This window comes from Motacilla alba, chromosome 1A, assembly GCF_015832195.1.
Source record: "Motacilla alba alba isolate MOTALB_02 chromosome 1A, Motacilla_alba_V1.0_pri, whole genome shotgun sequence".
Classification (NCBI taxonomy): Eukaryota; Metazoa; Chordata; class Aves; order Passeriformes; family Motacillidae; genus Motacilla; species Motacilla alba.
The window spans coordinates 60,505,697-60,521,124 of NC_052031.1; the positions used below are offsets into that span (position 1 = coordinate 60,505,697).

General features: G+C 38.3%; 1 protein-coding gene across 8 annotated transcripts in view; it reads right to left on the minus strand.

Annotated features, from left to right (window-relative positions):
- Window positions 1–15,428, minus strand: part of FGD4 (FYVE, RhoGEF and PH domain containing 4) — a 104,927-nt gene that overhangs the window by 9,696 nt on the left and 79,803 nt on the right. For all 8 annotated transcript variants that reach the window (XM_038153231.1, XM_038153240.1, XM_038153234.1 and 5 more), the window contains exons 5-14: window positions 14,614–14,703; window positions 12,469–12,614; window positions 8,946–9,102; window positions 7,730–7,868; window positions 6,745–6,803; window positions 5,976–6,122; window positions 4,553–4,725; window positions 2,338–2,368; window positions 2,072–2,167; window positions 912–1,037 (exon numbers count right to left, since the gene is read on the minus strand). In XM_038153231.1, the coding sequence (XP_038009159.1) occupies window positions 912–1,037; window positions 2,072–2,167; window positions 2,338–2,368; window positions 4,553–4,725; window positions 5,976–6,122; window positions 6,745–6,803; window positions 7,730–7,868; window positions 8,946–9,102; window positions 12,469–12,614; window positions 14,614–14,703 (1,164 nt within the window). The remainder of the gene's footprint in view (window positions 1–911; window positions 1,038–2,071; window positions 2,168–2,337; window positions 2,369–4,552; window positions 4,726–5,975; window positions 6,123–6,744; window positions 6,804–7,729; window positions 7,869–8,945; window positions 9,103–12,468; window positions 12,615–14,613; window positions 14,704–15,428) is intronic.

A 15,428-nucleotide genomic window follows, 5' to 3' on the forward strand; every position in this document is an offset into this window, starting at 1 on the left:
ACCCTGTACCACAAATAAACCTGAGTTTGTACTACCATCTGGTGGAGACAAGCAGAGCTGCTAGGTGGCAAGAGAAGAAAGCACAGTAAGTTTGCTGTTCTTTTGTTACCTCCTGAAAAATCACAAGTCATACTACCATTGCCTGATGGTTGCTTTCAAGCTGAATGTGCTACTGTAGCATCCCACGAGGAAAGCAGCAGCAGTACTCTCTCCCCACCCTCACATTCCCTCGTTCCCTGATGCTTGGCACATGTTCACACTTACACACTGAACCCAGCTGGCAGCAGCTCCAAGTTAAACTAAGGAAAAACTGCAGGGTTTTACGGGCTTTTGGTGGAGCCAGCCTGTGATGCCTGAAATAATGCTAGGTTATGCCATCTTAATATAGTCTTGAAATTATTCATATTAGTAGAGGTCTCTCAAAACTAACAATATACTGAAATAATGCTGGATTACGCGATCTTAACATGGTCTTGAAACTCTTCATATTAGTGGAGTTCTCTCAAAACTAGCAATGTACTGTGTGCAGGGCCTTAGGACATTATACACAAGTGTACCTGCTTCTAGTGACTAAAGCAGGCAGAGGGTCCTTGGTGGTGTGCAGAGCTGCTTCTTTCAGCTACAAGTGCAGCAGCAGACTCCACAGCACTGGCGCAGGCTGCCCAGGGAAGCTGTGGATGCCCCATCCCTGGAGGGGCTCCAGGCCAGGCTGGATGTGACTCCAAGCAGCCTGGTCTGCTGGAAGGTCCCTGCCCACAGCAGTGGGGTTGGGACTGGATGATGTTTAAAGTCCCTTCCGACCCAAGGCATTCTAAGATTCCACGATGACAAGGAGCCATGAGAAGCCAAACAGGTGCTTGCCTGCACTGGCAGGCCTGCAGAGCAGCTGCAGGCAGGGGGTTTGCACTCACGTGTCCGCACGCTCGGCAGTGGTGCCTCCTCCTCGTCAGCGCATTGAAGGGCTCCTTGCATTTCATGCACATGGTGACCTCGTTGTCCCGGATCCACCTCGGCGCTCTCTTCCCAAGCTCAGCATTCTAAAGGAGGGCCAGGAGGAGGAGGAAACAATTTAAAAAGCCAGTAAAAAACTGCACAGTACTAGTGCTAGGTACTAGTACTAGGTGTGGGGGTACCAGTTGTCGGTTTTTCTGGGTCTGGATTGAAGGCACTTGAGACAATAATTCCTGTTCGGACTCACATGTTCATTATTTCTTATCAGTAAAACAATCTCACTACTGTGAGTTTGGCAGCTTTTCATTAGAAGGCACAAAATGGCCAACAATCTCTTGTTCCAAGGTCTTTTAAGACTGAACTATCCAATTAAGAAAGGACACCTAGATTATTTTCCCTTTTAACCCAATAACTGATCCCAAAGAGCCCACAATGCGGACTTTTCTGCCCAATTACAAAATGCCACCCAAACCCATGAAGAAGGAGGAAGAAAAAGAAGGAAAAATACGCATGAAGAGGAAAGGCAGGACGATACCCTTTGCCCTCCATCTTCCTTCCATCCACAACATACTAAAAAATCCCAAAACCTAAATTTCTCACCAAGTGATACACCTACACTACTCTCTATAATCTATTTCACACTATTGTGGATTCTAGTCTATCTTGAAGTCTAGGAAACTTTCTCCATGAATGAGGGTCAAAGTCAGTGCTCCCCTGGGGGTCAGGGCACCCCCAGAGCAGACAAAGAAATATTCCCTGTGCCCTGGGTTTCCACACTAGGGAAATAGGGGGAAATAGTTATTCTCATCCTCTGGAAAGGAAATTACAAAACTTATCTCAAGATGCATTTTGAAATCTATAAAAGAAATAACAAAGAACCCAGTCAAAAATCATGATGCGTCACTGAAAGGGTGCTCTGTTATGTGTTTCAAGAAAGAAAGAGGCTTGTTTGCAAGATTTGGCATTTTGAAGAAAAACAATTATCAACAAGATGACTGCTTTGTGATTACTCTGCTTAAAGAATGATGAGGTTGAAAACAAAGTTTCTGCCAAACTTTTTCCACTTATTGAAGAACACAATGGGTATTAAAAAGGTTACAAAGGAATAAGAGCAGCTTACAGAGACTTCAACAGGCATGTCTTCATATTCTTTAGCAATAGCATTTCTGAAAGTTTCATTCCTCTGCTGAAAAGCTTCAATAGTACTCTGAAGTGCCTAAGGAAACAGTGGAGAAATTCCTTAGACATGGTAAAATTTAAAACAGACTGCTTTCTGACCAGTTATTGATCAGCAGAGAGAAGGTAAAGACAGAAAACATGAATATTACTTTTCTGATTGCTTTAGTGACAAAATGTTTGGAAAATAAAGAATGTAGATGAATTTACCTTTATCCATTCTTCTTTATCCTGTTCAGAACTAAAAGAAATATTTGACACATTAGTTTGAGATTTGTTTAGGAAACATTATCCTTCTATCAACAACTTCTTGCAAAAGCCAAGTAACTATTCAGTAATTCTCAAGAATCTAAGCAATACTAATTGTTAACGTTCCAATAAAAAAACAAACAAAAAAACAAACAAACAAAAAAAAACAAACCACACCAACAAAAACCAAACAAACCAAACCAGAAGACAAAAGTCAGAAACATGAGAATGAGAATTAACACTTCAGTGTATCTGGCTCTCCAAGAGTTGCCTCCTCCTTGGATAATGTGTTGGGAAAAAACCCTGCTGCACCATGTAATATCAGTCATACAAAAATTAATCTTTCTATGGATTGTTCTGAAGGATGCAAAAGAGAATCTTTAAAACATCTCAATTAAAACAGCTCCCCACCTGTGGTTTTGCAGTATTAGCAGAACTTTTAAGCTGGCAGAAACCTAAACTACTGTTTGCCCTTCCCACCTACCATCTGCACGTGAGGAAGAAGAAACCTGTCCAAACAGCCAAAATCATTCTTCCTACCTGCTTACAGTAAAAACAAAAAGCTGAGCTATTAAGCATAGTACCTGACCAGCAGCCTTCCAAACAAATAATCTACCAGCAGTTTAAAGACAGCTGTAATTGAAAATGTACTCCAATAAGAGTTTGAAAAATAAATGTAATCCACCTACTAAAGAATAGGCCAAGATTAAATTAAAAATTATGACAGCGTTAATACAAGCTCATTAATGAAGGACATTAAGGCATAGGGTACATACACTACTCACATTGATAAAGATTTTTCTAATGTAATTGAATAAGGGCTTTGTGGCACTTATCCCTTCACAGTTTCGTACAGACTTAATGCATTCTAACAATGATCACAAAGCAAAAGATAAAAATCTGCGCTTCCCTCACCTAAAATAAACTAATGCAATAAACTTTCTCCTACAGGTAATGTAGGAAAGCTAACAAAATAAACTTATTTTGCAGTATCAATTTTCTTCCAATTAAAACATGCTTCAGAAATGGCATAGCAGGATGCTGCCTTTCACCATTGAAATAGGTGTATGGCATAACAATTTATAAAATATTTAGAAAGATATCACACAATAATTTACAGCAGATATGACTGATAGCCAAAAACCTGCCCCAGAAATCTTACAGACCTTAGTGGAAAGGGGTTTTTTTGTGTCATTTTTCGAAGTATGTATTTAATTTGAAATTGAATGAAAGTGTAGGTAGATACCTATACGCTGTTATCTTTGCACATTCTCTGCTGTAACTCTCATTAAATATTACAGGTTTTCCATAAAGGCAAGTAGCTTGCAAGCTCATTGGCTAGTTGTCCCCAGATACATGGTGCCAACACAGGACTATACCCACCATGGACATTTTCCTGCTTAATTAATCCTTGCCTCTCTGCAATGGAACCCTGACTGCTAAGAATAGGACTTTTCAGCAGGCCAAAAAGGAGATAAGGAGCATCTCACTTTATTTGAGTCTAGACAGGGGCAATTTAGCCTAGGCAATGAAAAAAGTTAAGGGGAAGGTAACTCAGCAAAAGGAGGATACAAGGACTAATAAATTGGAAAGTAGAAAAAGTGCCAGTCAGAAGAATGCAGCTGGAGGAAAAGGACCCAGGAACTAAGAGGAAAGCGTGCCTTCCAGGGGGAAGTTAATATTTGGGACTGGAAGAAAACAAGTAGATGGGAAATGGGCCTGAGGAACAGAGGAAAGCAGATGCTCAACAACTCTGTTCTGTGGAGGTAAACCCACTGGGAGGGAGAGCTTTGTTTGTTGGACCTGCCCTGAGGTGAACAGACTCGTTGGTACCAAGGCACCTCAGATCCCAGAGGCACCAGTGATTGGCACAGTGATTGTCCTAAAACACTTCTGTCAGACAGGCTGCCTTGGCACTGCTCTCAAATTCCCAGCCAGCCCATTCACAGCTATCTTGGGCATTTCTGCAAGATTAGCCAATGTGCTATGCATCCTAGATGCATCCTCTGCTCAGAGAGATTCTTGGAATGACAATTCATGATTTTTTGGCAGCCTAGGCTATTTTCAAAACACCAATATTAAGATGAAATCCGCTGCCTCATTCTTCAAATCTGTTAATCCGCTCTTCTGTGTGTATATATTTGATCTCAAGGAACTGGCTAATAAGACAGCTTACCTGGCCTGCAACTCCAGTGTCCTCTCTTTTCCAGACACTTGGAAAGTGTGTGGATATTCTTCATTATGGGTTTCTATAATCTTCATGCCATCTATGCCAACTCTGGTTCGAACCGAGAACTTGGATCCTACCAGGCTGAATTTGGGGACGCAGTAGAGCAACATATTGTTAAACTGGGGGAAAAAATAAACATGTGGTTTTGCACTAAGAAAAACACAGATAAAACCATAGTTTGTCTGCTGAGAGCTGGACAATGTCACAAAGCTAGACTTGGTGGGTGAGAAAGCAGGTTCTTTCCTGATCAGCTGACACATGAGAAGACCAGAGCTCTAATGCAAGACAACTTCTTTTTCTTATTTCTTTAGGAATAGGATTCAAGGACGGCTTCAGTGAATGTAAGAATAATTGTTCTGCATATGCAGCAGTCTTGATAGTATTTATTATCAAACTATACTCACACCAGATATTCTATGCCAATGTAAAGCTTTTCTAACCAAACCTGTTCTTATGTCCCAATTCTGCAAAACCTACTGTAAACTGTAGAATAAGGACTTTTCCCTTCAGTGTATACATTTATATTTGTCCTGTACCAAAATAATTTTTTTTTGTACAAGTTGTAACTAATGCTATTTGAAGACACTATTTGTCTTTTCTCCAAGACAAAAGAACATTTCTTAAAGCTTTTATTCCCTGAAACCCTCCATATAACAGGGAGAAAAAATAGTACAGAGAGCAGGACAAAGATATATTCCTTTATTAAAGTAGAACTTGAAATGATGTTTAAATGTCTAAAGCTGCAGCCTAGAAGCACAGTTATTAAATCAGATATAACATGTTTAATTTTCTCACTTTTCCCCCCCCTTCTCGTTTTTTTCTCAAAATTAATTATTATAAAGAAAAACTCACTTCAGTTGAATCCTATTTCATAGAAATCCTGACTAGGTTATTGCCTAGTCTGTATCACAGACGCAGCACATTTGAGCTTGTCACCTCTCATATGAAGAGAACATCATTTAAGTCAGCTGTCTGGCCCCAGCTGAAGTCTTTCTATTCTATGATTTCTCCTTTTGTTTGAAGCACAGATAAGGAGGAGCTGTCCCTCAACATCCTGTCACTACCCTTCATTAACCAGAAGAGGGGCCATGCCAGAGACCCCTGAGCAAAAATATACCAGCAATTTTCAATGCATGGGAAGCAACAAACTCCACCAAACCTCTTCCACGGGAGTTGTAAAGGGAGCATGGCTGTACTTACTGAATTCCAGCTGAGAGGATGACCTGCCAGGTTAAAAGCTCCCACAGAACCACGAGGCTTACTTACTGGGACCTCAACACACAATCCATCAAGGCAAAGATCCTAAGATTTTATATTTCAGTTTAATGAGAATTTCAAAGTTTGCAGCAGCAGCAGCCACCATACTCACCAGGAAAAGGTAACGCTCTTGGGCAGATGTGTTGCGAGCAGCCAATTTAAGGATCTGCCCTTCTTTGATCAGCTCATTTGAAGGGTTCACGATGTCTTCCTCTTCTCCCAGCATCTCATAGATCTCCAACAACTTCTTTAGATTCTCCTTTACAGTGAAAACACAGTTATAAAATTTATTAATTGAATGCACAAGTCTTGATGCAGTCTAAATTAAATGATGGGAGGTGGCATAAATCTGGAGACTGTTAAGCTTTGGGAAACATATTTAAACCCAGCATGTGTGGTCTGACTGATTAATTTAGTTGATAACGCTAGAAGTAATTTTAGAAATGTTATACCCTTGGTAATTTTTAAAATGCAGTTGTTTACACAGACTGCATTATTTCTTGCCCTAAACATCTCACATTTCAATTAAGATCCTATCATCTCAGCCCAATCAGGCAGAGAAACAGTAACTCTTTACAAACATTGCCCTGCACTCACAGAAACAGATGAAACATGGTTAAGAGTTCAGGGCACTATCAGTGATTTGAGCCAGGAGAAGAACTAAGAATGTCCCATTTTCCACTTGGGAGAATTTGTTGCAATGACAGGTTTTGTCTATCATTTCCAGGAGCTGTATAAACACATTAAGTAGGAGCAATCCCTTTCACCCAAGAAACCAGTTCTTGCCATTTTAGGGAAGATTTGCAATTCACTCTCCTAGCTTGACCAAATATTGAAATATAATATATTGAAAAGTGATAAGGAAAACAAGGATCATTTACCATCTTTCTTATTGCACTGTTTGAGTGACTTGCTGCAGTGGATATAATTTCCAGGGATTCTAGACAGAAGAAAAAGAAAATAAGTAAAACCAAAAAGCTGTACTGTTACTTATGTACTACACAGGGGGGAAAAAGGGGGAGCACTGTGGTAATTCTACAAAAATGTTTGTTGTTTTTATATAAATTACAAAGTACAGTACATCTCTTCAGTTAGCAATAAAAAGAAAACAAGGTAAAGTGGAAAGCATAAAAAAGTCAGGTACCAAATAGAAACAATAATATAGAAAGAAGAAAATTATTGCAGTTTACTGTAGCACTTCAGTACTTAGAATCACATTTTTCTGTGACAAGAACAGTCATGGTTCGCTCCCTTCTTTTCTCAGAGTAGTTCAGAAAGTCAAACTATATTTTTTCAGTTGAAACAGCTCATCTTACCAGTGTTTGCTGTAATGGTACTGAAAACGAAATATTTAAAATAATTATCTGGCAAGTGAATTTGAACACTCCATGCAAATACCTTGAACTGTTCTCATGTAAATACAGAGAGGAAGAAATTTAAAAATGGGTTGTGCTTTTTCCCTGCAGAAGCTTAAAAATACAATGAGCCTAACTTCACTTCTTTACAAATAGCAGTCAAACATTCCAAATGTGCATAAAGCAAACCAAAATGCCAACAAAAATAAATTAAAAAGCCACCACAAGCCCATATCTTCTGCAAAGCAAACAAATCAAAACCTGTGCATTATTCCAAAACCAAAGTAAAACTTCTGCACTACAGGAGAATACTAAAGGCTTTATGGCTTTAAAATTAATTTCAATTAAAACAGATTTTTTTTTTCAAGGAACGCTATGATTCTACTGAAGAAATTCTATCATTCTTTTCATGGGTAATTCGCACTTGATCTTTCCTGAAAATATCTTGAGTTTACAGTATCCTCTTACTAATAGCTTATTATAGCTCCTTTAATGGCCTGAAGATATTTACTTTCAGCATCTTTCCAGTCTAGGGAATCCTGAGGCAATTTCCTTAGGTAGTCCTTTAGAAGCATCTCGTAGCGTGGAATGCGTTGGACTGGTTCTAGCATGTGATGTTGCAATGTCAAATTTCCACACACTTTTTCCTTCTAAAAAATTGTAAACATATTTCAATGAAGCAGGCAAAAATGTCATTACAATACCATAAAATAAAAGTTATGGTTGATGAAACATAATGTATTTTGAGACATGCATGATACATCTTCTGAAAGAATACAGAACTATTTTACCAAACCAGATAAGCAGAAAATCTTCACAAAAATAACTATAAAAGTTTTTCAAAGTATTTGACAGTCTTACCAAAAAGTCTTACCAAAAAAATCTTTTAAACTCCAGTGTATTTTAAAATAGGTTTGTAATAACACACAAGAGAAATATTTCTAAATTAATAAGAACAGTTCATGACCACATCTATAAACAATCACTCTAATGGGCTACAAAGGTATGTCTTACCTATCTGAGGAGGGAATGCTTTCTTTGAGTTTCATTTACAATGTCAACTCCCTCAGCAGTGTCCCTCCCTCATATCTTAAGGTGTATATTCATTTCTATAATCTTAGATGCAATTAGATTATAAAAACAAAAAATGCATTAAAGCTTACATTGTTTTCTTCCCTGGCTTACAACCAAAAGACCCCACAGAGCAGTAAAATTTAAGCAGAAATATTCCATTCTATTTCTAAGTGCTGAGACTGCAGCAGGACACACACCTGCCAATTCCCAGAGACACCCCCAGGGAGCACCAGAGGGTGTGAAACGAGCCTTTGGGAAAGACTGGCATCCCTGGGCTCTTCAGCTGCCTGTGCTCAGCATTACTGCGAGAAAACACAATATTCCTGGATGCAGTGCAGGAATCTGGGGTTGCACTGCCTTTTCACTTTATCCTAAAATGCTATTTACAACAAAATGCACTATTTTTATAATCTTCAGATGTTTCAGCCTTTACAATTTGTTCCTCTATTTTGCAGGAGAAAAATCTGGATTTTTGTGGGTGGGTTGTGCACATATGCAGGAGGGAGTAGGGAAAAACGCCGTGTGAAGTGGATAAAAACAGCTACCTTAATTCTAAGGGATTTGGTATTTAATTTCCTCTTTAAACTTTTTTCATCCACAAACCTATGTATTTTTGTATATTACTTGAGGATCTACATTATTCTCCCCATTACCTGAATGTCTTGAATAATGAATTTGAACTGAGGTGACCGTTCAGTCCACGTTTTCACCAGTTCCATTGCGTTGTCGAAATTCTTCACATACTCGCCGTACATCTTGAGGAAAGGAGCCAACTTCTGCAGAATATCTCCAATCCTAGGGGTGGTGGTCCTGCAAAGTAAGAGGGTGGAATCTCAGAGCAAAATGGAAAGAAAAAAAGTCACGCATGGTTATAAAAGGTTTCAAGTGTTTAACAGAGAATCCTTCTGTTTGGGATCGCCTCATGTAGAGTTCCAACATAAGCATTAAATCTGAATTCACATGGAAAACGTGTTTGTATCCCCTTTTGATGATGTATAAGCACCACAGGTCATGTAGAGGCCTAAAATAAGAAAATTTAGAAAGAGGGTTTGTATCCCCTTTGATGATATATAAGCACCACAGGTCATGTAGAGGACTAAAATAAATAAAGCTAGAAATTGAAGACATGAAAGATTTTATTTACAAAACATGGCCTAATTTATTTTATCTGCAGCTCCTTAAAATTACTTTATCTTCTTTTGCCAATATTTAATCCTTAAAATATCTAACCTGTGGTTTGGTTTGAGGGCTAAACCCATTCAGTACAGCTTCCACTCTGTGCCTTGTATAACCATATGTATTAAATTTTTGGTTTTAATTACGAATTATCTAAGGAAACACATGAAGGAAAAATAATCCCTTGGATTCCAGTCTTTTGTGAGGACTTTCCCACATTTTTCCCAAATCCTGATGGCGTCTTCAGATAAAACAGAATAGTAAAGTAGCAGATAGAGAGACTGAGAAAAGCTGCACTCCCAGGGCACACAAAAAATGTGGAGCAGCACACAGGCACCTCCAAGAATTACCATAGGAAGCACATTTCATGTCTCGTTTTCAGGGACAGAGTCAGAGACTCAGTATCTCAGTATGGATTTCTAAAAGTCTGAAATGAATGTTCTCACAGTAGTCTGAAGTGAAAAATTCTACAGCCCACTCCAATACACCACTTCTCTGAGAGAAAAGCTGTGCAGAATAGAAAAGTTATACTTGAACAGTGAATATTGTAGGACTGTCAAAAACTGGTCCAGGTCCAGCTGCCTCTGCAGGGCAGAGAGTTCCTGTGTAACACCTGGCAGAGGACTGGGCTGCTGCTGGGGCTGGCAAGGAGGGGACAAGACAGGGTGGGAAGTTGGTCTCTGAAGTCATGCAGGGCTCTTATGTTATTCCTAAGTATCTGCTACTGGTCATCCTTGGGTCCAGAAGACTCAGGGTATTGCATCTAATTATCTTGTTTGATAGTCTAGTGAAAGGTATCTCTGCCCATGGACTGGGAGCTGGAATTAGATGATCTTTAAGGTCTGTTCCAAGGCAAACCATTTCATGATTCTATGGCATGGGATCACTAATGTGCTCTGTTACACACTTTTCATGAGAAATATATTGCAACAATGCTGGTTCTGGTGTTTTCAAGCCATATGTTGTAAGAGATATTCAGCTCTAGCTGTTGCTCAACTCATTCAAAATGCAGCTACCAGACAATTTCACTTTCACTTGGTAAGTTTAGATTCACACTGCCTTTTCTCCCAAAAAAGAATTTGCTTTTGATCTGCTTTACATATTTTTACTCAAAGTTTTCAATTTAAACCATAACTCAAGGAAAGGTCAGAAATTTTTATCCAGCTTTTTTTTTTTTTTTTTGCTGGAAGATAAAGAATAATAGAAGCACATAAAGCTACCCATAGAACATACATAATTACTTGTGTCTAATGAGAGGAACTTCTGAGAAGACTGTATCTGGCAGAAGCTATTATTCCAGACAATTTCAGAGACCAGGGATGGGGAGAGAAAATTACCCCAGATTTTACTTTCTGCAATGATCAGAAAAAGCTGTCTTCAACTGCACCCTTTTTTCTAACTCCTCCCAAAAGCACAGTGTTTCAAGGACATTTAAACAGGCTGTCTCAGGTACAGCACAAAGGTTGTTTCACAAAATTTGGAAAAGATAATATCCTTGTGATGCAATTTACTAGCTCTGCACCAAGAGTCAAAACTTATCTGCAAAAGCACTTTTCAACCTTTGAAGCTATATAATTATACACACAATAGTAGTATATAATTATATAGCTTCAGTTTAGCATTTAGCAAATATGTAAAGTAAGGCAACCCATATTCTGTGCTCCATAAAGTGTCTAGAGCAGAATTTTAAGATTACACCATGAATCTCATTTCAAATTACACAGCACTGACATAATGTGGTGTGAGCTGTTTTTTAAACATCTAAACTCCACTTCTCATGAACATGCACTCTAGTGTAATTTGGGCATTCCTGTTTCCTATCAGATTTTCTTTTCAACTTCTGTTAAAAGAAATGGGTAGTTTTTACTTACTCAAGTCATTCTGCAGGGAACTTCTTACAGTTCACAATGCTTACATTCTATTACTTCCTTGCATTATAGACTACACAGAGGTACCATGTGTTTGTGCATGTTAAGTATTCTATTTTAAGGAATCATCATTTAAAGGGGAATCATCTTACAGAGTCAGAAGATGTACAGCTGCTGTCTTAAAGCACCACTGTATGACCTAAGATTTTCATATATATCACAAAAAAGCTTTTTCTCCCCTCATTTTTGGTGTGTTTTTTTGACAATAAAGGAGCTATATGATAGTGTAGCTGGAAATTATCTATGGATAAACACTTGAATTCCTCATCATAAATTCTAGATTACATAGATTATAGGAGCCAAACAAGTGCTGAGGTGAGATGACTGCATGAAACTGTATTGACAATTTCTCTTTAAATGAGGCTATCCTTTTTCCTGAAGAAGGTAAGGAAGCAGCAATGGTTTGAGACCTTTTCTGTTTTTTTACAATCACACAGAAGAGACCAAAAGTGTATGGCTATGTTTTAATATGTCCAGAATCACACATACACACACCAAGGCAGGATAAAGATACTACATCTGCACATGAGTATTACACAGTGTATTTACACCTGTTCTATCCTTGCTGGCTCCAAGTAGAGAGAAAAGCTGAGAGGAAAATGGCCCTGAAATATATCTGGCATGGATTTTAATTTCAAACAGAAAACTAAAACATATAAGAAGAAGATTCTGTCCCACCTTATTACAAAAGGCAGTAACAACAGAGGTTACTGTACTTCAGCATTATCATAAACCACATATGTGTTATTTACCTCAGCTTTCTACTCTGTACAATAAATTCACCAGGCAGCACATAATTTGAGTCTGAACCCCTAATTTAGCAAGATCATGAGTAATCTCACTGGTTTCAGTGAGATCACTCATGATCCATGTCCTTTATTTTGAGCAAATGATGCAAGTGCTCTGCTGAGTCAGATCCTGAGGAAGAGTGGAAGAGCAGATGTTCTTTTACTCACAGTGGTTCCTGGGCCTGGAGAGTTTGATTTTAAGATACTTTCCCTACCCCAACCCTGCAAGAGAGTTTCTACAGACACAGTTTTAGAAGTGTATTAACCAGTGAATTGCCTCTTACCATTCTTGCATTCTTTTTTCAAGTTCTGGAAGTAAGAATTTACTGTGGAAGGCATTTATTGATGAAATGTTAGAAAAGATTTTATTAATCACTTCAGGTGGAAATGAACCTCTGTTGGCTTCCTCAAGGAGTCTGGAATAGAATACCTGCAATACAGAAAAAGAGCCACAAACCTATCAGCCTATTATATTTAACCAATGGAAGATCACCTATCCACCCCTCTTGCTCCAGCTGAGGCAAGACTAATATTTCAATAATATAGATGGGTAGTGATGAACTCATTCATTGCCTTTCCCTCGCTGGAAGTGAAAAGCTTTTCCTCCCCTCACACTCCACTTTTGTTCTTGTAAGACAGGAGAGCACTGCAGGCAGGGCTGACATAAGGAGAGCCAAGCTGAAGCAGTGCCATTTGGGATCAGCTCCAGACATCCTGTCTGTTTTAACAGCTAGATATTCTCAGCTTTCCCAGTCTTCCAGCAGTATTTTCCATTCTTCTGTTCTTTGCAATTAGCATGATGTCTGATCACCATTAGCCCCACCACTTTCCTTGAATCCTTTTGAAATCAAAGTAGCTGGCAGACTATGAGTGGTCCCCACGTATCATTTAAAGTACAGAAGGGACCCAGTTCTGAGTAGACTATAGTCTCTTTTAAAAATAAATATATTCTTTGTCCTTCAGTGGGCTCAACCTGACTGGGTGCAGCTACAAAATGTGCATCTGTTAATATGCACATCACAAAAAAACCTGTGCTTTTGGAGAGCTATTGTCTCTCTGTCACCCTCTCCCATGCTTGAACAGATTGTATGTCCCTAGAAAAGGCTTCAAAAGTCTGGGTAAGGACTTGCAAAAGAAGAAAAGAGTCTGAAGACAGGAACTTTGATCACCCCAACTGAGACAGCCGGAGTGTCTTGAAAGGAAAAAAGCCATTTTTCTGCCGCATACACTCTAAAACATGCCCAGTTTGCTCCATTGCCAACAGGACAGTTAGTTACTGTGAAGACCATAAAGATTACACAACTTTTTAACCAAGTTCAGAAATATAACAGTCCCTTCCTAGCCTTCTGCTTTTTTCTCATTAGCAGCAGTTGAGCAGCTGTGTTTGAAACTCATTTTTCAGAATTCTCTCCAGTTAATACTTGGAAAACAGACATAGCAGTAATGCATTTATAAAGCCATCAAGGAAAATAATTGTACATTACCCATCAGAAAAATCTATGAAGGAAGTAAACATATTTTTTTAAACTTCTCTAAATCACTTTTTTTTCCCTGCAATATTTTGGCTCTTAAAAGTTACCATGTCCATCACAATGTGGGTCTGCTGTGTAAATCCATTTTCTTGAGGACAATTACTTAGATCCCCAAGTAGCCTGAACAATTATTGTATCATTTGAGACTTTGTACTTTTCATCAACTGTTTGTACAAAACTTTTGCACTGGACCTGAGAAATTTAAACTGTAGAGTCTGAGAAAAATATCCTGTAGTAAGGCAATGCAAAGCTAGAGGCATCCAAGTAAAGTCTATGTGTGTTATGTGGAAAGTAAACAAGACTTAGGAAAAAAAGTTCTCAAGTTCAGACTTCTACGTTTAAGAAATATCAGCTGGATTGTACAAAGCATGAGAGTCCAACCCTTTCCTTGTAGGAACAGTAATTTCTGTTTCTAAATATATAATGGGACAATAGAAGATATTCTTTTTTTGGCAAAAAAATGGGCAATTTGAATGGGCAATTTGAATGGGCAATTTCTAGGTTCTTTGGGACTAAAGAAAAATTCTGATTGGGTGGTTCAAATTAGAAGGATTTAGTAATTTTCTAATGATTGCAACATTCACTCCAATTCACTGGAAGCCAAAACATAGTTATCCATTCTCCTTGTTGACTGCCAGCATGATTGCTTATTGTGACATCCCCACAACACAGAACATATTGCATTAATAGCCACAAAATTTTAATACTTATTAAAAATATAGCACTCTTAAAATAGAAGCAAAAGCAAAACCATGAGGCAACAGAAAATGACTGACTGGAAAATCAGCAAATTGTGAAAGACGTGCCACATCTCATGTAATTTATACCCACACTTATACGCAGCCATTTGAGTGAATTCAAGGCAACACAATAAAAGTAAACTTGAGGAAAATGTACCCCGTCTAGGAGATCAAGTCGACTAACGTAGGCCTTTTCTGTTTGCAGAAGCTCATTGGCAATTTTGTGACGTTTCTGCTCGTCCGTCTCCTGGAGAAGAAGAAGAGCAACTCTTAGGATACTGAAGAAAACATAATTTAATAATCGTAAAAAATTTTGAAAATACTTCTGGCTACCTTATAGTCCAAAAACTGAATTACAAGTTTAACATTTAGTAATAAATGCCAACTTTGAAAAATACATCGTTTCCTGCCGTTTAATAAACACATACAAAAGTCAGAGAACGTTAAAAATCAGTCAAATTGTGAAGCAAAATTCAAAGCCTAAAAGATTTAGTATTTTCCAGTTTGTATAGGGATCTTTGCCAAAGCACCAACTCCCTACTCAACAGATCAGCTCACATCCTGGTAATTGAGTACCACTGACCTTTCAGAGCTGGAGGAGCTGATTTACAGAGTAAGAGGGAACAGATGGGAGCGTTCAGTGTTCACCCCCACCCCATTTCAGAAGTTATTTGAACTACATGTTCTTTTCACAGCAAAATTATTTAAAAATGTGGTACAAAATGTTTTATGTTCACCAATAGACTCATTGCTGAATAATTGTTGACTGCAATTAGAGGTCTCCTTCATTAAGTCTTTATGGAAGTAATTTTTACATTTTAAGGGAAGTTTCCATTTTAAAATCTTTTATTCTGCAAAATATATTTCTGATTCTTCTGCTGAACAGAAACTTTAAACATTCACTCAATTTTCCATCTTAAATTAAATATGTTAGAATTTGTAACTGTAAGTTGCTGGGCAAAATTACTCCAA